Source organism: Natrix helvetica (assembly GCF_964273705.1).
Source record: "Natrix helvetica genome assembly, chromosome: 12".
NCBI classification, from domain to species: Eukaryota; Metazoa; Chordata; class Lepidosauria; order Squamata; family Natricidae; genus Natrix; species Natrix helvetica.
The window spans coordinates 8,539,277-8,561,150 of record NC_138556.1 but is presented as its reverse complement, the minus strand read 5'-3'; the positions used below and the strand labels follow the sequence as shown (position 1 = coordinate 8,561,150).

The following is a 21,874-nucleotide window of genomic DNA, read 5'->3' as shown; positions in this document are numbered from 1 at the left end:
TCATACAATACGGCAGGGGGCATTTGGTGACGGGACAATGACTAACCAAAAGATGAATCAATCTTAGGAAAGACTCAGAAACCGGGGAAAGGTAGAATAACCAGGCATTCTAAATAGGAGTGAGTCTGATATACACAGTAAAAGCCAGTATTTTTACTTTAGTGAATGCAAGATACAAATATTTTACAACAACTTCTAGCATTTTCTTAACCATTTGATAAAAAGTTCACTAGAATATTTATTGTATAATGAAGAAAAAAAACACCACATTCAGGGAAAAAGATTAACTTAACTTTTTTTTTTCCTCTTAAAGATTCATATCTTAAAGATGGCAACAAAGTCCAGCTTGTGCCGCCAGGCGGCTTTAACCGCAAACAGCTTCGTCTGTGAACTGTCGACTACAAACAATTACTAAGTACATATATATATATTTATTTCTTTTAAAAAAAGCTTTTCTTTTTTTTTAAATATAGCAAAGCAGTGTTTTCTTGCACAACAAAGTGAGGAAAAAAAATTCTCTCTTTTTAAAAGTCTTTCACATTCTAAATTTCAAACTTTCTCCCCCTCCCCTCCCCCCCCATGGTTGATATCTGGGAGGAGTCATTTATGTTACTTATTTACTATATATTTCTTGTGCACACAGTACACTTGCCTATGCATTAACGTCCTATAATAGGTAAAAGGCTTAAAGCATTCCCCCTACTAGGATTTTGCTGTGCAATCCCCAGGAAAAGATGCAGCTGCTTTAAAGAGTTGCATACAGCTGATACATCCGCACCCTTACGCATTCCAAAGCACCTTTCTGGAACTATTCCAAAGTGCTGCACAGCCTCATTTCTTTATATGCCATATATATATATATATATATATATATATATATAGTTAATAGGTCTATGATTCTTTGCAACTCCTTTCTAGAAAGATTTGTGTGCTATGCAGTCTTGCTGGAATCTTATCATATATGCATTCAAACTATTTTACACCACCACCTCCATTGTTTGAACTCATTCATTAACTTAAAAGGGGGGAGTGGTCAAACACCTTTATTAAGAGGGGTTGATCAATTAAGAAAAGTCATGCGAGGAGGATTTAGCCCTCTGCCAAGGTGATAACCCCCTAGCAATCTTGAAAAGGGTGGACTGCTCACCCATTTGGCCGAGGATCCTAGCACACCTAATTTACCTGAAGTTCTTGTTTCCAGCATAGGGTTTTGTGTTGAGGATAATTTCAAGCCATATCTCCTTAATGGAAATGAATGAATTTTCAGAGTGTGGCTAAAATCCTAGAGAACCAAGATCAAACCAAAGAGCGACTTCAGGCATGCTTTAAGCGGAGGCTTTTACAAAGAACAAGAATAATATTTCAGCATTTTAGAGTAGTTTTTTTTTTTTAATCCAGCCAGCTCTCCATTGATGTAATACAAATTCCTCTAAGATTTCAAAAATTGGTTCTTCGTGCAGTATCAGGGACTGCAGGCACTCCTTGTTTAGTGACAGCCTTGGGCAATGGCCATTTGTAGTTATGACAACGGTGAAAAGATCACTTTGCGACTAGTCCTTGCGTTTACGACCATCACAGGTCGGACCGCAAGTACAGTCACATTACTTTCACTTAATGGTGGCCAGTGGTTCCGATTGTGGTTGCTAAACCAAGACTCCCTAAACCAGGGGTGTCCAAACTGGGGGAACTTTAAGACTTGTGGACTTCAACTCCCAGAATTCCCCAGCCAGCATAGCTGGCTGGGGAATTCTGGGAGTTGAAGTCCACAAGTCTTAAAGTTCCCAAGTTTGGACACCCCTGCCCTAAACTATCCAAAGAGAAAATTCAGGTGTGTGAGGCATATGCAGCGAACTGAAGGGCCCTTTGGGCCTCCCACGTTTCTGCTATGGAATAATTGCACAATTCCTGCTGGAAGGGAGGGCGATGATTCACAAACGCATCGCCCTGTTAAAAATGTTTTGCATCACTGCAGCAACGTCAGTGCAAAACTTTATATTTGGTACGAAGGAACAGCAAATGACAGCACAGAAACACCAACTTCACTCAAATGCCAAAGTACAGGATGCATCTATAACTAACTTAGCATAAGCAATCCTACTTGCTGTTGCAACTTTATCAAAGAGTATGTCGTTCCCCCCCCCCCCACAAAAAAAAACCCCACCTAGAGTTACAAGAGTTAGTGCTAATTGTAAAAACGAAACAAAAAAAATCATTTTCGTGATTTGGTGAAGTTCTTCCACAGGAGAAAATGGAAAGGGAAGAGATCCTAGAACAACCTGTTGGGCCGAAAATTAACAGTCTGATTTCCAGAAAGGATTCTTAAATCAAAACAAAACAAAAGTTGGGTGGCTTAATGTACAAAGCCCAAAACTTTTTTTTTCTGCTGTATGTTTTTTTTTTAAAAGACGCATGATGATGTAACTCCTTAGAGACCTGCATAGGAATAAAGACTATTGAGATACAGTCAGCACAGCCATTTGCATTAAGGCACACAAGAAATGAGACAGTAAATGTGAAATGAAAAAATAATAACAACAACAACTCCCAATTGAATCTGCGGGAAGGTCCATGTAGTGCCAGAGAGAAACATGCTCATTTGAAGCACCAGAAGGATCACTGAAGTGGCTGCATTGGTTCCTCAAAACACTGAGAAATGATCACAAAGAATAGGGGCAACGGGTATTTTTCCCCCAAACTAAAAAAACAATTACAAGGGGCACTACCCACCACTGGTATATATGCTTATTCATATGATAGGAGGAATAGTGTAAAATGTGTAAAAAAAAAGAAAGAAATATATTTCATTTCCGTATAGTTGGGAGATTTCCAGCGAGCCTTGCTTAAGAGGTTTAGAAGGTTGTAGGTTAAGAAGAAATGCAGGTCAAAACTTGACCTTAAAACTCAAATTTGTCAGCATTCCAGAATTCAATTGCATGTCTTCCGAAATACTACCTAGTTTAGATATGAAACAGAATTACTATTTCACTCCAAGAAAAAGTCAAAAAGAAAGCAGCCAGGGACTGGCTCACATTTACAGTAAATCACATGTTCAGATAGACTATTCAATGCGGTTACACACAACTGGAGTTTCTCACAACTGGCTTCCCTGCATTTGTCCTGCCAGACTCCCAAGTTCAAGGCAGTTTTGACTGTGTCAAATGTGAACTGATCCGCGGGAATGAACTGTAGGTGAACTGCACTGTAGGATGGGTTAAGCCTTGCTTGACGATCAACAAAAGCCATTTGGGCCAAGGGGATGAGTTCCTTAGATGGCAGAAGAGAATCCACTGAAATGAAATGGCTAAAAGTGAACATGACGTTCCTCTATGCTCAACTCTGTGAGATACTGACACAGGCACCCACCCGTATATTGTACACAATAAGGCCAAATTTAGGACCTGGTGTGATGCTGTCTTTAAGTCTAAATTAGTGCAAATGAAAGCCACGGAGCAGCTGTTGGGTCCAGAGATTTAAATATTCTAACGTGTGCTCAAAAATATAGATCGGATATCTGAACACACTAGAGCAGAGATGTCAAACTCAAGGCCCGGGGGTCAAATCTGGCCCGTGGGGTGCTAAGATCTGGCCCCCAGGGCCACCCTGGAAACAGCGAAGGACCGGCCCGCGGTGCCTCTGCCCGCAAAAACAGACTCCCGAGCTCCATTTTTGGCTTTGGCGGCCTCCTGCAACCCTCTGACAATGAGGGTTGCAGGAGACTGTTGCAGCCAAAAATGGAGCTCGGGAGCCCGTTTTCACTGGCAAAGCACTTGGGCTATCACGGGCACTCCTGACATGAGTGACAACGTGCTGGCCATGCCCACCCCAACCACGCCCACTCCAGCGAGATCAAACACAACCCTGAATACGGCCCTCAATGAAATTGAGTCTGACACCCCTGGATTAGAGGAAACTCCTATATAGCTGCCCCCCTCGAAGGGTAAACTCGCTTTCTAAATAACTTGCATTAGCAAAATGCTTGTAAAATATACCTTGTCCAAAACCTACACAAACCCACTTCAAAATCCCTCTTCCTTTTTTTTGCTTCTTAGTGTATGCTTTCATGACATGAACAAGATGATAGTTCCCTCAACCCCAAAAGAGACATTTGTGAATAATGCCTTTAAAAACCACGTTGCAATATCTTTTTCTATTTATGCAGGATGAATTTAGTATCAGATTTCTATAAGAGGGATTAGGGAAGGATTTATCACTTTACTATCTATATACATATATATTTTCATATATATATAAATATTGATATATAGATATATATACACACACACATGCACACACAAATATACACATACATATATATGCATATATATACATATGCATATATATACATATGCATATATATACATATGCATATATATATATATATATATATATATATATATATATATATATATATATATATATATATATACATATATATATACACACACACATACATACATACATACATACATACATACATACATACATACAATGTATGTGTCTCTCTGTGTGTATATATTTACGTGTAAGGGAAGCTTTACTATACAGCACAAAAAAAAGGAGTACAATTTTAACAAACATATTCACCACCAGTGAAGGGGACAACCCCTTTTTAAAACACCCTTTGAAAAAATCTGAATATTAATTAAATCCAAAAGAAAGTACAGCATATTGAACAAAATAGTAAATATGAAACAGTGGCTACTCTACTAATAAGGACCTCGCCTTTTCTTCTTTTTTCTTCAAGTTGGCGTCAATCCACAAAAATATACTTTTTAATCTGGTGAACGTACAGTACATACGTACTTACACCAAAAGGTGATCATATATTTCAGATGCTATATACACAAAATTTGGCTCAAATTTTAATTTACATAAAGAATATTCATGGCTTATTTTTCCCTAAGGTTCTGCCTGCAATATTTTTTTTTCCTTCCTCCCCTGAAAATAAAAAACAATAGACAAGTCAAAAAATCAAGTTAGAAGTATACTCTACAAATTAAAAAAAAAAAAAGCTACACCATTCAACTTTGGCTTGTATAAATAATTCATAGCAGAATGTGTTCAAAAGTACATATATAACTTTCTATATAGTCTTCCGAGGGACATATGGTTTTCTTTAATAAAAAATATACACGAGCTAAAATTGGTTCTCTATATTTTAAAAAAGGTACGATTAACACAAGAAAGCTTTTTAAAACATATTCCAATTATAACTTAATATATTAATTCTTTTTTTTCTTTATAGATATCTCGTAGGCTAGCATCTTCTGAAAATTTCATGCGTATTATTCATGAGTCTGTCTCATGTGGTTTAAAAAGAAAAAGAAAAAAATCTTATCAGACCCAGCCTTGTTTTGCATGTGCAAAAACAGGAGTTTGAGTGTGTGTTTTTTTTAAAAAATAATACCAGCCCTTCTCCATGCATTCTTTGCAAGAGACCCATGCTAAGACTGGGTTAGAGAGAGGTCGTCCTATGTACAGTATTGCTTTCTTTTTCTACTGCTCTGCTGCTACAAAGCATAATTTTAATTACAGGAAACCACACAACTGTTAAAAAACACACAGGGACTCTACTAGAGGCAGGCCCTGATGGTTCAGCCATCTAACTGGATACTTTATATAAGGGGGGAGAATATTTCTTTTGCACAACCAAAAGTCCAGCGTTAAGTGCCAGGTGAGGCCAAGGCCTGCAAGGACGGGGTGGGGGAGAGAATCTTCTGTTATACTTGTTTAACCCACAAGGGCATCCGCAACCATATAAAAACATTGGTGTCAAGTGCCCAGTTTTTCTTTTTTTGTGTGTCTTGCTACACATTCACACACATATATATGTATACAAAGATATATATATGCATGTATATATAATATAATATATATATACACATATAAATATTTATTCGAGGTCCTTATTTATAAATTTAGATATGTCAGGACTGTTCATGGGGGCGTGGGGTGGAGTGGGGGGTGGGGTAACTCGAAAGCGGGAACCCGACGCGTGGAGAACGGCGGGCCTAGGTCACCCAGGTGTCCATTCTCATCCGCTTGACCGTCGGGCTCTCGCGATCTTCTGAATTGGGAGGCCTCCCCAGCCCCACCGGCGAATGGAAGTCGCCCCGGGGGTCCTCCCGGTCGCTGCCGTCGTAGGAACTGCTAGAGCTGCTGAGACTATCCACCGGGGAGCGGCCCATTTCTTGCCGCGACGGTTGAAGAGGTGGTGGCGGTTGCTGCGGCAGCTGTTGAGATGCCTGGGGCTGCGACTGGAACGTGGACGGGGTCACCCTTTCTCGGGGAGGTGAAATCGGTTCGGACTTAATGTTAAGATTCTGATTGGTGTTGATAGATAAACTGGAACCCTGGGATAACTGGCTTCCCGTTCTAATTAAAGCCAGAGAGGGGGAAGGGGGGAGGGAGGGAAGGGGGGAGGGAGGGAGAGAGAGAGAGAAAGAAAGAAAAATCATGGTTTGTTGTGCTTGCTGGAGCCAACATTTAAGAAACCCAACCTTGCATCCAAGTGTTCTGACCTAGGCTTCCCAAGAGCATGAAACCGTCTCTTCGTCTCAAGAAAACCTCTTTTATTTAGGCTAAAGTGAATTCCTCTCCAGCAAAGTCCCGGCAAACAGTCTTTCAAGAGATTTCACAATTACAGACCTTGATCAGGCTTGGAGAGCTGCCAGGCCGATATCTTCCAAAAAACCACTCTGTAGCAGGCAATACTTGGCAAGGAGTCATGAACAGATCTTCACCCTAATGAATTGAACTAATTGCCTCCTGCAAACTCCACTCCCCTTTTGCTCCTCTTTATTCCCTATGGGAGGGACCATTCACCGTCCACCTGTGCTTTTACTCCCGAGTCGGCCTTTGTTCCTTAGTTGTTCCCTTCTCCTGGCAGGTCTGCGCATGCCCGCACATCGGGAACAGGCTCCCACTGTTCTTCTGCCCCACTGATATTCGACTCCGAAGGCTGCTGATAACTCTTGGACGGCTCTGGCTTATGCAGAGCACTCATCAGAGCCTTCTCCTGGCCCATGTTCCTCCCCAACCTTCTCACTGTCTTGAGTCTAACGCCAGCTCCGCTGGCCACTGGCCAGCCACAACACAAATAAATTAAAATGGGATGGTTGTTGTTTAATTTATATCCCGTCTTTGTTATTTTTTTTTACAAAGAATTCCAGGTGACAAACATATCCTACACACCTCCATCCTCTTATTTTCCCCAATAGCCACCTTGTTTAGTCAGGGAGGGTGTGTGTGTGTGTGTGTGTGTGTGTGTGTGTGTGTGCATATTTGTGAATGTAATGCATTACTAGTGAAGACAAAGGGCAAATGTGACAACATGGACACAACAAGCCCAGTTCCTCTATAATCCAGTTGTGTTATTTGCTGGATTCTCCAAACATTTTGAGCATGGAGACCTGGTCTTTAAAAAAAATCAATTGGTTTGCCTGTCGTATTAATCAATTAACATTCATCAGCAGAGTTGACTGAATATGCTACACCAGGTTGGGTGGACTTATCCCTTAAACCAAAGGATATAAATCAGATTATGGTTTAGGGCAGTGGGGGAAGCTAATCATTTGTTCATTGAAAAATGAGTGGAGTTCTATCAGTAACCAGCCTTTACTGCCACATATTATATCTCGTGTATTTCAAATGAATTAGAATGGAAACAGTAATTGGAAAATTATGTACCTGCGTTCCGTCAGTAAATGGATGGTTGTAAATTGAGGACTAACTGTAATTTTCCAAACTGCTCTTTAGTCTTTTGAGTCAAAAGGAGTGTGTTAAGAATTTTGATTTTAATCCAGTTACAGGAAATTGTAAAGAAACTAAACAGAATCTTGTTTTTCATGGCCTCTGGCAATTTACAAAAAATATTATTGTAGGCTGCTCCATTTCTCTTGGCTGTTTTTTGAAATGAAGAGAAAAATACTGGAGAGTGACAAAGTAAGAAAGGAATACAAGATTTCCTTTGGAAATTTTAGAATAAAATAACGGAGTTGGAAGAGACCTTGTAGGTCATCTACGCCAACCCCCTGTTCAAGCAGGAGACCCTACACCATTTCTGACAGATAGCTGTCCATCCAGTCTCTTCTTGAAAGCTTCCAGTGATGAAGCTCCCACAACTTCCGAAATAAGCTGTTCCATTGATTGTTCTCACTGTCAGAAAATTTCTCCTTATTTCCAGATTGAATCTCTCCTTGATCAGTTTCCATCCATTGTTCCTTTTCTGGCCTTCAGGTTCCTTGGAAAATAGCTTGAACCCTTCCTCTCTGTGGCAGCCCCTCAAATGTTAGAAGACTGCTATCCTGTCTCCCCTGGTCCTTCTCTTCACTAGACTAGCCAGGCCCAGTTCCTGCAACTGTTCATCACATGTTTTAGCCTCCAGTCCCCTAATCATCTTTGTTGCTCTTCTCTGCACTTTTTCTTGAGTCTCGACATCTTTTTTGTAGTGTGGGGACATGATTTTTCCTTAAACCAGCAAAAATGCAGGAGTTTTGCAAATCAAAATCGGCATTCTTCCCGAGAAAACAACCATGTGCATCCAACTAACTTTAAGCTAGAAAGTAAGGAACACTACACTGAATGTAATCAATCCAAACACGATCAGAGGTTGTGGAGTTTCCACTGGGACCAAGATGGCAAATCCAAGGAAGCTGCAAGAATGATCTACTTACACAAGAGAGCTGAGAGCTGCCTGTCCTAGATGATGCTGTTGCCAGGCAGAAACTTGTCCTAATGACAGCATTCCTGGGGAGTTAAACCCCTGCAGGGCTGACAGGTCTGCACTAGTCAAGGAGTAATCTGAAAGCGGAGAGAAAAATACAAGCAATTTTGTATTAAGCATTCGTGGCAAAGTTATAAGGTTGGTTTTTTTTAAAAAAAAAATTCTACACCTCACAGACTGATTGCTAATAGCTAAAACAATTGTGAGGTCCTATTTACTGCTTTTGTAGATTGGGTAAATTGGTACAAAGATGCAAGCCAAGCTAATTTGTCCCCCATCTCTAAGGATTAACTCTCGAGTTCATTTTTTAAAAAATTGCTCAAGGAAAGTGTACGGGCGGCTTACTTGAAATGCTGAAACACGGGAAGCCTCTTAAGACCATCTTTCATTTATGAGCAGAGAGTGGATGCAGAGTCCTTGACACAACTCTTGCACAAGAAATTCAGGTGGGCTCCCAGGAGAAAAACCAAGATTATTCCAAAGAGTAACAGGGTCCTGTTAATTCCTTAAAGAGCCCGGAGGGATCGCGCTATCCAATTTCTGTTTATATCTACACATAATTTTGTGAATTGCAAAACAACCAAGGATGCAAATCTTATTAGCAACATTATTTAAAGTACCATTTGCTCTGCAATTAAGCCTTCAAAAAGCTCTCCGAATAGCTTACAAACTCCAGAAATAAAATTAGTCTCTGCTGCTTTTGGAAGGAGGGAGGGAGGAAGTGAGAAGGGAAGAGACTGGAAACCAATTCGAAAGAATACCAATTAAGATGCAAACAGTTCAGGAAGCCCATCTGAAGATTAATGGTAAGTCAACTGAAGAGTACTTAAAGCTGTTGTCTGATTATTGTTCCAGAAGTAATGGCGAAATGATTCCCCCACCCCCACTTTTGCAGGGAGAGGGGGGGGGGGCGCAGCCTTATGGAACAGATGTCTCCAAGGTTTGATTCAGGAACTTAAATATTAGTTTTTTTTAAAATCAGGGCTTAAATAGCTGTCGCTTCTGATTAACATGCAGGAAGTTATTTCACTTCATGATCGTCACTGCTTTTTCTCTCACACATGGAAGGAGAGGGAGCTGCAAACACTTTTCAGCACTTCATCACTTTCTAATACTGTTTTCTTAATATAACCCTTTGCGTCTTGGGGAAAGAATAGGGATAAAAATGGGCTCCTGTGAAAGAGCAATGATTTATGCTGCAACGTTTTTTTCTACCTATTAGTTCAGGGGTCGGCAACCCACGGCTCTGGAGCCGCATGTGGCTCTTTAATCCCTTTGCTCCCTGTCGCCAGTCAGCTCCACAATGGTTAGGACACATAAGAGGAAAAAGGACGCCGCGCTAGGAGGAGACTCTATGGTGGGGGAACCGGACTTCCGGTTGGCTCCAGAATTGAATGGGGGGACTTCCTGTTAGGACCTTTGTGGCTCTTTGAGTGTTGCCGACCCATGTATTAGTTGATACTGGCTAGGTAGTTTTTTTTTTCCATGGGCACATAGGGATTTCTAAGCATGTAAACAAGGCACAGTTTCATGTACATCAGGGGGAACCTTAACATTGGGACTGTGGGATGAAAGCACCATTGCTTCATTTCCCTGTTTCAGAGGGAAGCTGAGGCCACTAATTCCTTTATATTAATTTTCAAAGTCCCCAAAAGTAATTCCTCTCTAAAATATACCAAACCCATCTCATATTTTTCCCCCCTTGTGTTCAATTGTGTCCAATTTTCAGAGACTGCTTGAACAAGTCCCTGCAGTTTTCTTAGCAAGGTTTTTCAGAGGCGGTTTGCCATTGTCTGCTTCCCAGGGCTGATAGAAAGTGACTGGCTCAAGGTCACCTAGCTGGGTTCATGCCTAAGACAGGACTAGAACTCACAGGCTCCCGAGTCCCTATCCTGATAGCCACCACAACAAATGGGCTCTTCCATCATAATTTCCCTCTGCAATATTTACCAAACCGTTCCCATGTACTACTACATGATTTAGTTTTAGGCTATTGTGATTTTTTAAAATTGTACCATTTGTTATGTGTTGTACTGGATCATTTAATTTAAAATATTTTTATTTCTATGAAGAGCAGCACATAATTTTGAGCAATAATTCAATATTTGTGACTTTTGTTAGCAGAAGCCATTCAGAAAATAGAGAAATGAAGAGCCAACAAATGTGTAACTGTTCTGACCGAGGCTTCCCCAGCAGCATGAAGCTCAGTCCTCATCCCGATCAACCCCTTTTATTTGATTTATAGTGAATTCCCATCCAGCAAAGTCCTGGCCCACAGTCTTTCAAGATAGTTCACAATTACCGACCTTTATCAGGCTTGGAGAGTGGCCAGGCTGATATCTTTCAGATGCTGCAATACTTGGCAAGAATGCAGGAATGAACTAATTGTCTCCTGCAAACACCCCTCCCCTTTCGCTCCTCTTTATTCCCTCTGGGAGGGGCCATTCACAGTCCACCTGTGGCCTTACTCCCAAGTCGACCCTTGTTCCTTAGCTGTTCCCTTCGTCTGGCAACACATCAGGAACAGGCTCCAGCTGTTCGTCTGCCTCACTGATTTCCCACTCCAAAGGCAGGTGATAACTGTCAGGCGGCCCTGGCCCCATCTCTGCCTCCGACGCAGAGCCCTCATCAGAGCCTTCCCCAGACTCCAGGACCGGCCCATGTTCCTCCCCAACCTCCTCACTGTCTGACTCTGCTGCCACCTCCGCTGGCAGGCCACAACAGTAACTTACCAGTATTGTAAGCTGTAGGCATGGCAGAATAGACCAGTCCTTGTGGGGGCAAGCTTGGAGTTGTCACAGATACAACGGGTGTCGCAAGAGGTTGCGTGGACTGAGAACTACTTAACCGCTGTGTGTTCTGTGAATGGTGACCAGAAAAAGGAAAGTGGTCAAACAAAATAAAGATGCATTGGAGTGAATTCAGACATGCATTGGCCAAATACAAACCCTGAGGTCCTATTCTTCCAGTACATTTTTTAAATATTAAATCAATCTTCATTCAGGTTATCAAGCAGCACTTTTTTTTTTAACTAACTAGATAAGAGTCCCAGAATTGAAAGGGACCATTTGGCTGAACATTGGAACAGGGTCCAACTTCCAACTTGATGAATGAATCCAGATTAAAGCACTCATCACGGCTGTTCAGCCTCTGTTTGAGCACATCCATTAAAACAGGGCTGTCCAAACTTGGGAACTTTAAGACTTGTGGACTTCAACTCCCAGAATTCCCCAGCCTGGCTGGCTGGGGAATTCTGGGAGTTGAAATCCACAAGTCTTAAAGTTCCCAAGTTTGGACACCCCTGCCCTAGTGCATCTTTTGGAGCAAAAAATGAATATAAAGACCCAGTCTTATTTTCAGGGAAACACGGTATTTTCTAACATTCAACCAGATTAACAGTTAAACACATTTCAGGGAGGGACAAAAATTAAACCAAAGAATAGAATAGCAATTTAGTCAAGACGGGGAGAGAAAATGTTGTCTTTGGACTCATTCCTATAAATTTTGCCTTCCCAGGCATCTTGTCACATCCAGTTTTGGGGAGAAAAATTGCCAACGAAACTATCTGAATTTAGATAAAACTATCTAAATAAATGAATTTCAAATCCTTTCCTCTCCACAATTTAATTTTTTTTTAAAAAAAAATCCAGTTCTTTCAAATTGCTATACTGATGACATCATACTCAATAGGATAAACTGACGCGGAAAGTTGGTCCATGGTAGACCAAGCGTATCGTATTGATATAACAAGGCTCCACAATACTTAAAACCTCTTTTTTTTTCCCCTGAGCAACAACATAGCTTGAACCACTTTTGGGGATTTAATTGCAATGCTAAATGATTTAAATGTCTGGAGAAAGTTTCGTCCTTTTTTTTTCTTGGCCCGGTATTAAGAAGCTGTGAGGCCACCAGGGGGCACTCTCCTCCTGTAAATGCTCAAATACAAATGGATGTTTACCCTTGTATAGGAAAACATAGAGCTCATTCAAAATACATTTTGACATATATTGAAGAAAAAAAAAAACTCAGCAGACATGCCCTTTAACTTACAACAAATGGATCCATGCAATTTGCATGCAAATAATAATTAGGACACTGTTTATGGGAAAAGAAATGTAAAATACACCCAGGCATCGTTTGAACGAATCACTGCAAACCTACGGGGTCTCCATTTTGTGCTTGTTGGATGCAATTCATGATCCTTCAACTACAGTGCCCCAAATTTAAACTGGAAACTATGTGGTACTGTTTAAGCCTTAGCAACTTTAGGATTTGTGGAGTTCAATTCCCAGAATGTCTCACAGTTGCTTACAATTCTATCCATCGGAAAATATATATCTTGTGACTTGCTAGCAAAACACTTAGCCTGTTCAGATTCTATCTGTGAAATGGGAATATCTTAAAAGGCTTAACAAACAGGAGGTTATGGAAATGAAAAATGTGGAAAGTTTCCTCTCCCTAAGCTTTGCAAAAAAAAAAAAAAGTATAATTTGAAGAGGACAATAAATGAAAAGACGTTGAAGAAATCCAATTATTATTATTTAAATGTAATCAATAAGATCGTCCTACTACAGATGTTCTTACAAGATGCTCATTATTAGCTACACTCATTTTCGTTTCTGGTGATTTGGGGGGGGGGGATCAGAATTTTCCTGGGTTGTCCTGAAGGACAAACTTTTACTAGGAGAGAATGACAATTGCTGTTCTCTTGTGTGAAATCACTATATTCTCCTGAAATAGCTTTGGATTGTGGAGTAGTTCTATTCTTACCTACAGACTAATTCCCAGAAAAAGACACTGGAAGCTATTTAATTCCTATATGAAAGTGTTGGGTATACAGTCAGAAGAAGATATAGACCCCTCCGCATTCCCCTAATATTCTTCCTCCTCCTCCTCCTCTTCCTCCTCCTCCTCCTCCTCCTCCTCCTCCTCCTCCTCCTCCTCCTCCTCCTTCATCTGAACCAAGAGTGGTGCATCCTGATTCCCGGAAGTGTTTCAAGCTCAGAACAGACTGTTTCCCAAGCTTGAAAGGCTTCCAAAAGGGACAGCCGGTTACCTTCGGAACAACTGCTTTGACCTTGAAACAACTGTTTCGGAATCGAGCCAGGCATTTCAAATTCAAGACGGTTCAACTTCAAAAGACTATATACACCAACAGCATCGGAATCGCAGCTGGCCCGGAGAGTAGCAGATACGAGCAACAGGGACTTGGGCCTCCTTCTGGTGCCCTACATTTACCCCTGGGTTGAAACTACCGACTGCCTGTATCTCCGAGGTCACCTGAAAGCCGCTTATGGTCATCTATAAAGCTTTACAAGGCTTATGACCAAGCTACTTACAGGACCACCTATGCCCAAATAGTCTGCTCCACAATTTATGGGCCAGCATCACCACGTACAGAGCATCCTTTATGGGTCTCTCAATAGAGATGTTTTCGCTTCGGTGATCAATTCGGCTTTCTCTATAATGGGTGCCACGTTATGGGCTACCGAGCAAAGGGAAGGGAAGTGCAATCCTTCGTTCCCTTTTTTCTTTTATGCTACTTTAGGGGTTCATATTCAATTTCCCCTTGCATTTATTTTTAAAGCACTGATCTACTGTTCCTTATAAGTCACTTCAACATAATTGACTGGATGAAATGGGTGTTTAACGCTTTAGCTTTTCAAATACATGTGAAAACAATTACGTAGGAAACTTAGCACACTAGATACAGTGGACATGATACTTTTGTCTAAAAGCATAAATGTATTATGTAACTGGATGCATTCACAAGACATAGAAACACACAAACATACACATACACACACACACACGCACACAAATCATGCTGTCATGCATAAAAAGCCCCATATCAGCAACTCATTGGGTTTAGATTAATTGATAAAAAGCATCAAAATTCTTGTTCTCTGTGTGGTTTACATGGGTTTATCGAGATGCGGATTTGCCGTAATGCTGAGAAGCATTATTTTAGCCGTGTTTTTTTTTAAGGTTAAACAAAAGAAATTTCATCGTACGTTGTTTTGTAAAAAGTCTTCTTAAGAGGAAGGAAGCCTTTTCCACTAGAAACGGACAGCTTGCAATTGTAGTTTCTTTTTGGTAAACAGGGAATCCCCTTGTGGCTTCCTTCTCTTGTAGAGCATGAAATTAACTTTATCTCCAGCATGGTGAGCTCATCAGGAGTGATGTAATCTCCGAGAAGGAAAGCAGCAGCCACAAGAATCTGTTTCAGTATTTGTAGAAACTTGGTAGGCCAAATCGCTCTTTGGAAACGCCAACGTCTCTGAGCCGTTGTGCAAATAATCATTGAAAGATCTATCCCCGATGTTGCTGTTAGAGGTTTGGTTCCAATGTTCCCCTTTCAATTAAAAGGAAAGAAAGAAAAAGCTTCCCTTGTTTAAGGTTTTTTTGATTTCCCCCTAAATGATTTTTTTTCCCTCTCCGTGACAAAGGGAACATTGGTACGGTGACATACATAGTTGACATGAAAGGTTTTCAGATTTTGATGTTTCATACCAAGTAAGAACCCAGACTCACCAACTCCAATTCATCCTCCTCCGACTGTACTCAGCAAATAAGAGGAATAATAACATTACTAAGAATAGACTGTAATTCAGAATGAAAGAGTCACGTTCGGGCTTGAAAAGCTAGCTATATTTAGCCTCGCTAGTAGTATTTCACATTTACATAGAGTATCAGGCATAACAGCATAATTTAAGAAGCCTAAATTAGACAGATTGACAAGGATTTTACCTACAACTGGTCTGGAGCCTGTATAAGCAAACGACTCAACTTAACAAGCATTTCTTTACCCACCAAAGTTACAACAGCACCAAATATAGTAGCCAATGATTGGTCCTTGCACTTACAACCAACCACTACATCTTCCCTACAGTCACATGATCAAAATTTGGGTATCGGAAACTGGCATGCCCCGTTACAATGGTTACAGAATCCTGGGCCAGGGACAGGGAGTCCTCGACTTACGACCACAATTGAGCCCAGAATTTACGTTCCTAGGTGAGAAATTTGTTAAGTGAGTTTTGCCCCATTTTACGACCTTTCTTGCCACGCTTGTTAAGCGAATCACTGCAGGTGTTAAATTAGTAACACAGTTGTTTGGTGAATCTGGCTTCTCCGTTGTCTTTGCTTGTCGGAAGGTTGTAGAAGAGGATCGTGTGACCTCAGGACACCGCATGTCATAAATATGAACCCATTGTCAAGCATCTGAATGTCAATCATGTGACCATGGGGATGCTGCAATGGCCATAAGTGTGAAAAATGGTCATAAGTCACTTTTTTTCACTGCCCTTGTAACGTTGAACAGTCATTAAATGAACTGTTGCAAGTTGAGGACTACCTGCAATCACCATTTGCACCTCCCCGGCTGGCTTCTAACGAGCGAAAGTCAACGGGAGAAGCCGGGTTTGCTTAACGACCACACTGATTCACTTAAAAACGGTGACCAAAAAAGGTCATGTGACTCACTTAACCGCCTCCTTTAGCAAAAGAAATTGCGGTCGGAAAATTGCGGTCGCAGAATCTTGCGACCGCAAAATTCCCAATTGCGGTTGCAAGTCAAGGACCATCTCTTGCGTTATTCTGACACAGAACATTTGATTTATTATGGTTAGCATAATTCATGTTCATTCAGTTAAGCCAATTTGGCAGCTGGCAATCCTGGATTGCAGGGAGTGCTAAAAATAAATAAATTAGTGGATCAACTAAGTTCCACTTCAAACCCTAATCAAAATGGGGATAAATAGCAACAATTTGAAAGTTTAGAGCTTACTTTTGCGAGAAGGAGAAAAGCAAATGAAAACTGCATAGCTGACAAATGGTACCCTTCACAGACCAGATGGATCAAGGTCAAAAGTTAAGCTTCAACACCCCCCTACCCACCCACCCCCCTAATAATCTGTCTACCCCTTGAGAAAGTCAAGCCTGAAGTTATGAGTCAATTCTTGGTTCTAGCTCAGATGCTATGCCAAGATTCCAATGCCTTGCATAATTCTTCACTTTTTTCCCTACGAGTGGAAACGTTATAGATGCAAAGCAACATACATTTACATTGATAAAAGAAATAAAAGTTTGCCGTAGTGCAGACCTGGGAAAGGCCCCTAAATAGCTATAACCTTGGATATCTACCGTACATAAAATTGTTCTGCATTAGAATAGATGGCAGCAAACGTTTTCCCACAAGAGATGACCACCGGCTTATCCATTAGAATTTGAAGAATTGGACAAATCTGTGGTGCTTATATCTAACTGGCAGCAGTGCTCTTCAAGATTAAGTGCTGGGAATTGGAGATGGGAAATTGGGGAGGGCTCTTGTTTTCATAGGGTCCTGATTGTGAGCCTCCGAGAAGCAGCGAGTTGGCTGCAGTGTGAAACAAGAAAGCAGGGCTACAGATAACTCTGATCTGTACTGGCAGGGGTTTTCTTTGTAGTTTGGTGCATTTAAAATGAACTTCAAATGGACAAGCAAATCAATTGATGCAAACAAAGAGTGGGGGGGGGAGAAGTGTGGGAATAATTTAATAGAGCTGGGTTAAGAAATGTTAGTTCGGTTTGTTTTTTTAAAATTCGTACTATATTTCACTGGATTGAAAAAAAAAACAGCCTAAAATGGATTCTGCCTTTGAAGTTAATCAATTCAAGCCCCCTTTTTGGATAAAAGGCAAATGAACAAGCCAAGAAAATGAGCAATTAGCAGCATTCACACAAATAAAACAAAGGGCAGGCCACTCCTCTGAGTGCTGAGGATTCTGAAAAATTAGACCCTGAAATATTTTTGAAACACGATACTTATCGAGGTCAACCCCTGGGGTTATACATGTAAAGAATGGCATGAATAATACAAAAATATGGTAGATTTCAGAGTAACCACTACTAAATCATACTCATGTTTACTACTAAGAGCACTTTCCCCATATAATGTGCTCCAGGTGGATGCCCAGAATTCTCAATCATTATGGTCGGGTGATAAGATAGCAGAAGTCTAGAGTAAAAAGACTTCTTGCCTTCAACAAAAAGAGGAGATTGGATTAAAAGAGCTCCAAGACCCTATTCTATGTTTTAACTAAAGGTAGTCCTCAACTTACAACAGTTCGTTTAGTGAACATTTGAAATTATAATGGGACTGGGGAAAAAGTGATTTTTAACATCCGTTTTTCACACTACAACTGTTGAGACATCTCCTTGGACACGTAATCAGAATTCGGAAGGTTGTCAACAGATTCATATTTATGACGTTGCAATGTCCTGGGCTCCGGTGGTCAACTTTCCTGCAACTCACAGGAGCCAGATTCAACTTAACTGTTACTAACTTAACAACTGCAGTGGATTTAGTGGTAGCTAGAAAAGTCTAGCCGAAACAGTGGCAGGAAAAGTCGTAAAATGGGGAAAAACCCACATTAACAAATGTCTCGCTTAGCAACAGAAATTCTGGGCTCAATTGTGGTCATAAATTGAGGACTACCTGTTTGAAAACTTTTTATGCATGAATAAAGAAAAGGAGAGAGAAAGCACACCAACTGGCATGGCTCATTTCTCCCTGCAAAGAAGAACTAATTCTTAATAGCAATAGCGTTGATACTTAGACTTACATACCGCTTCACAGTGCTTTTACAGCCCTCTCTAAGTGGTATACAGAGTCAGCATCTTGCCCCAATAATATGGCTCCTCATTTTACCCACCTCAAAAGGATGGAAGGCTGAGTCAACCTTGAGCTGGTGAGAATCAAGCTGCCGAACTGCAGGCAGCCGGCAGAAGTAGCCTGCAGTACGGCACTCTAACCACTGTGCCAAGGTACCCTCAAATATGGGATCAAAGCAGCCTTTGAGGCAACGTTTTCATCTGTAGAACTGTATTGTCAATCCCTCTAAGAACACAGTCCATGCACAAGTAGTCAAAGGAACATCTTACCAATGGAGGCATCATGCCTTTGCTAGACGGAGGAATGACAACCCGGAGATCTGGTTTGCGACTGTTCATTCCAAGATTGCCCCCACCCGGAGGTGGGGGAGATTTTGTAGGGATCACTTTGCTTAAACCGTTCCCGCCACCAGTGCTGCTAAGCAGACCAGGGGATGATCGTGAGTTCACGAAACCGTTTCCTAAGGCGAGAGGTAAAGAAAAAGGGGGAAAGGGTGTGAGAGAACTATACTGATGCTTTTGTCAATAAATATGCAAACAGGTGATTCTTGTAATTGTTGCTTTATGGGATCTTAACAAAGATACAACTTTAGAGATTATCATTGGGAACTTCCTCAGAAAAAAACCAAGAACGGTACAGAAACTGCCTGCAAGACGACTTCATTTTTCTCTACGTTCAGTTTCAAGAAGAGGATTGTGATATTCTGAAAGTTCAGATGGTGCCCGATAATGACAGGTTGTAACAGCCCAGAACCCACAATTGAGGCCCTTCAAAACTTCAAATCTGCAATTCACAGGAGTACTGATGAAACAATACCATGTAGGAGAAACAGGTGTCAAAAAAATATATTAGTAAGTAAAGAGAACCACGCTTCGGGGAATGATACATCAGTTCAAGGAGATAGAATGGTGGGTGAGAAGGATGTCCTACTGTCTATTTTTTAAAAAACACAGTATTTAAAGATTTTTTTTTTTAAATCAGCCTTACCTAACAAATTGGTCTTTCATACTCTCACAGAACTACAGGCCAAGATTCCTGCTGGTAGTAGAATTATTATCAAGTCAAACTTGGCTTATATTATCTCTGATTTCTATGGTGCCCCAAGGCACTGCTGCCAATAAAGGCAATGCACAAGACTTGGGGACGTCACTTTGTAGTTTGGAAACGTTCTAAAAATCCCTTCTAATGAAATACATTTCAAAAAGTCGAATGGATCAAGGAGGCTGATAGACAGAATGGGAGATGTACAAAAGGGTGGCTTTGGGAAAATGCTTGCCTTCCCGGGGCCGTTTATACACAGCAGCAAAATACACAAGAATACGTTGAATAAATGTGGTCACCCAACCCCCAAAACTCTTTGAAGGTATCAAATTTCCTGCTCAGAAAATAAACTAACTGCTGCCATGCTTCCCCCTCCCCCTCCCCCAATCCCCAAACAGCATTTATTCAATTGTGGCTTTTTATTGTTGTTCAGTCGTTTAGTCTGGTTTAATTTTGGGGAGGGGGAGAAAAAACAAGGGGAGAACCCCCAGAACATGCCTTGAAAAATGTGACTGATTAGAGACTAAAAAGTACTAACTGTTGCTAAGTGAGAGCACCAAAATTTAGGGGAAAAGGTTCAGATTATAGTAACCTAGAAAACGTTAATTAAGCTGATTAGAAAATGGAACACTCCAAATTGCCATGGTACGTTTATAACATATGTATGTACTATATTGGATGCTTGAACTGCAAATATTACTTTGGGTACTTGAATAAATAAAAATCCCTGTCACTTGCTAACAAATATAGGTCCAGGAATTACTTTCATAACCCTCAGTATTTGGATTACTGCTGTAACAAGGATCTATGACTATAAAAGTGCCTAGGGCATACATGTTTCTTAATGCAGCCCTAATCCTGGAAAACTGTTTCAAAACCACAGAACACTTGCCTGTATTGGATTGCATGTGCAGCGATAAATAAAATAGAGTCCCAGAATGTTTGCATATCATTCTGTACAAAAGGTTATCTCCCTTGGTTTTATTTGGAGGCATAAGTAGGGAGGATTCACACAATACCATGTTAAGCATATAGAAAGTTTCTCCCCCCCCCCGCCCCATCAGCCGGTATTTTTAAACATCAAGAACCTGAAACCAACTTTCTCTAATATGGTGTCTTTCAATTATCACCTTAAAAAGTGAAGTCATACCTAATTCACAGATTAAAATCAGTTCATAAATATTTGGCTCAGATAAACTTGACAAAGACCAGGTTGGAGATGCTTGTATTATCATTATATTGAACCACGGCTGTCCCAATGCTCTAATATGGCTTATTTTGTTTAGTGGCATGTAAGAATATGGCCACCGTGAAGTTCATGACTCCGCCATTTGTGTGAATCACACTGCCACAGCTTGTTCAACATGATGTGTAATGTCACATGAATCTGAATAACTTTAACAAATCAGTTAAGATTAACTTCATTTTAGGATTCAGACGTAATACTAAGCAGTAGCAAGTTGGACCCAACAGTGGAAAAAAGGAGACAGAACAGGAGCCCAAGCTGTTCAACTCTAGCCTCATAATTTTACGGTGAATTCAACCTATGCCCTGAAACTAGCTTGTCTGAGCAAACCGTAGTTAACTACACCTTTGTCTATATATGGCTATTACAAGTAACTGTGGTTAATTCAAAACAGAACAAATAATCCAGAGGGTTTTTTGTGGCTGCGGTTTTGGCACCTAAACTGTTGTTTACAGTGCAAACCTTACTCCCTAGCCCAACCCTTCTTTTTTATGTAGGTTTCTTTTTAACATTTGTACTTTTCTATCTTAGTATGAATTTTAAAGAACTTATCACAATGCATCCCAAATTCTGCAAGGGTCAGAGGAAGTGAACAATAAATGAGCAAACTTAAGAAACACATTTAGTTTAGTAAATGCTTAAATGTTACTGGATCCCTCTCCCCAGGCAGTCTCTTTGGTAATTCCATTCATATCTTGTGCTTCTTCTAAATTATGTACTAACCTTTACAATGTTTAACTTTATGCATTAGTTATTATTAATCCTATTTTCACTTTCGTGCATATAAACATCTTAAGCATAAGGCTACCATTTCATCTCTCTAAAAGCAACTTTAAATGTCTGAACAACTGTACTGTGCTTGTAACTTAGCAACGGCATTGTACAAATTGTAAATAATCTTCCATGTGGAAGAACACAGTGTAATTTTAACTAGTCTAAAAAAGATGGGAATCTGGTCAAACATTTGTTTCTGGCCACACAAACACAAACACTCACACACAGACACAGAGATGGTTGGACCTGAGACAAAAATGAAGAGTCATAGAAGACTGGTTGGCACACACAATCAACTGATAGGCAATGTTTACATAACACATGCAACTGATTTTTAAGAAATTGATGCTAAGCATCTCACCCCCCCATCTGTGCTCTCTGTTTGTTATAAAATTAGTTGATGTGGGCAGCTTAGAAAAAGCCATATAGATTG

At 40.6% G+C, this 21,874-nt stretch overlaps 1 protein-coding gene across 8 annotated transcripts in view; it reads right to left on the bottom strand.

Annotated features, from left to right (window-relative positions):
- Positions 1 to 131: 131 nt before the first annotated feature.
- MEF2A (myocyte enhancer factor 2A) overlaps positions 132 to 21,874 on the bottom strand; it is an 85,681-nt gene continuing 63,938 nt past the window's right edge. For 3 of the 8 annotated variants that reach the window (XM_081964960.1, XM_081964957.1, XM_081964956.1), the window contains 5 exons: positions 18,650 to 18,840; positions 15,260 to 15,283; positions 11,458 to 11,584; positions 8,676 to 8,802; positions 132 to 6,375 (listed from right to left, as the gene is read on the bottom strand). In XM_081964960.1, the coding sequence (XP_081821086.1) occupies positions 6,012 to 6,375; positions 8,676 to 8,802; positions 11,458 to 11,584; positions 15,260 to 15,283; positions 18,650 to 18,840 (833 nt within the window). In that variant the 3' untranslated portion in view covers positions 132 to 6,011. Of the gene's footprint in view, positions 6,376 to 8,675; positions 8,803 to 11,457; positions 11,585 to 15,238; positions 15,284 to 18,649; positions 18,841 to 21,874 lie in introns of all 8 variants that reach the window. The other 5 variants (XM_081964954.1, XM_081964953.1, XM_081964959.1 and 2 more) reach the window with 3 other exon arrangements.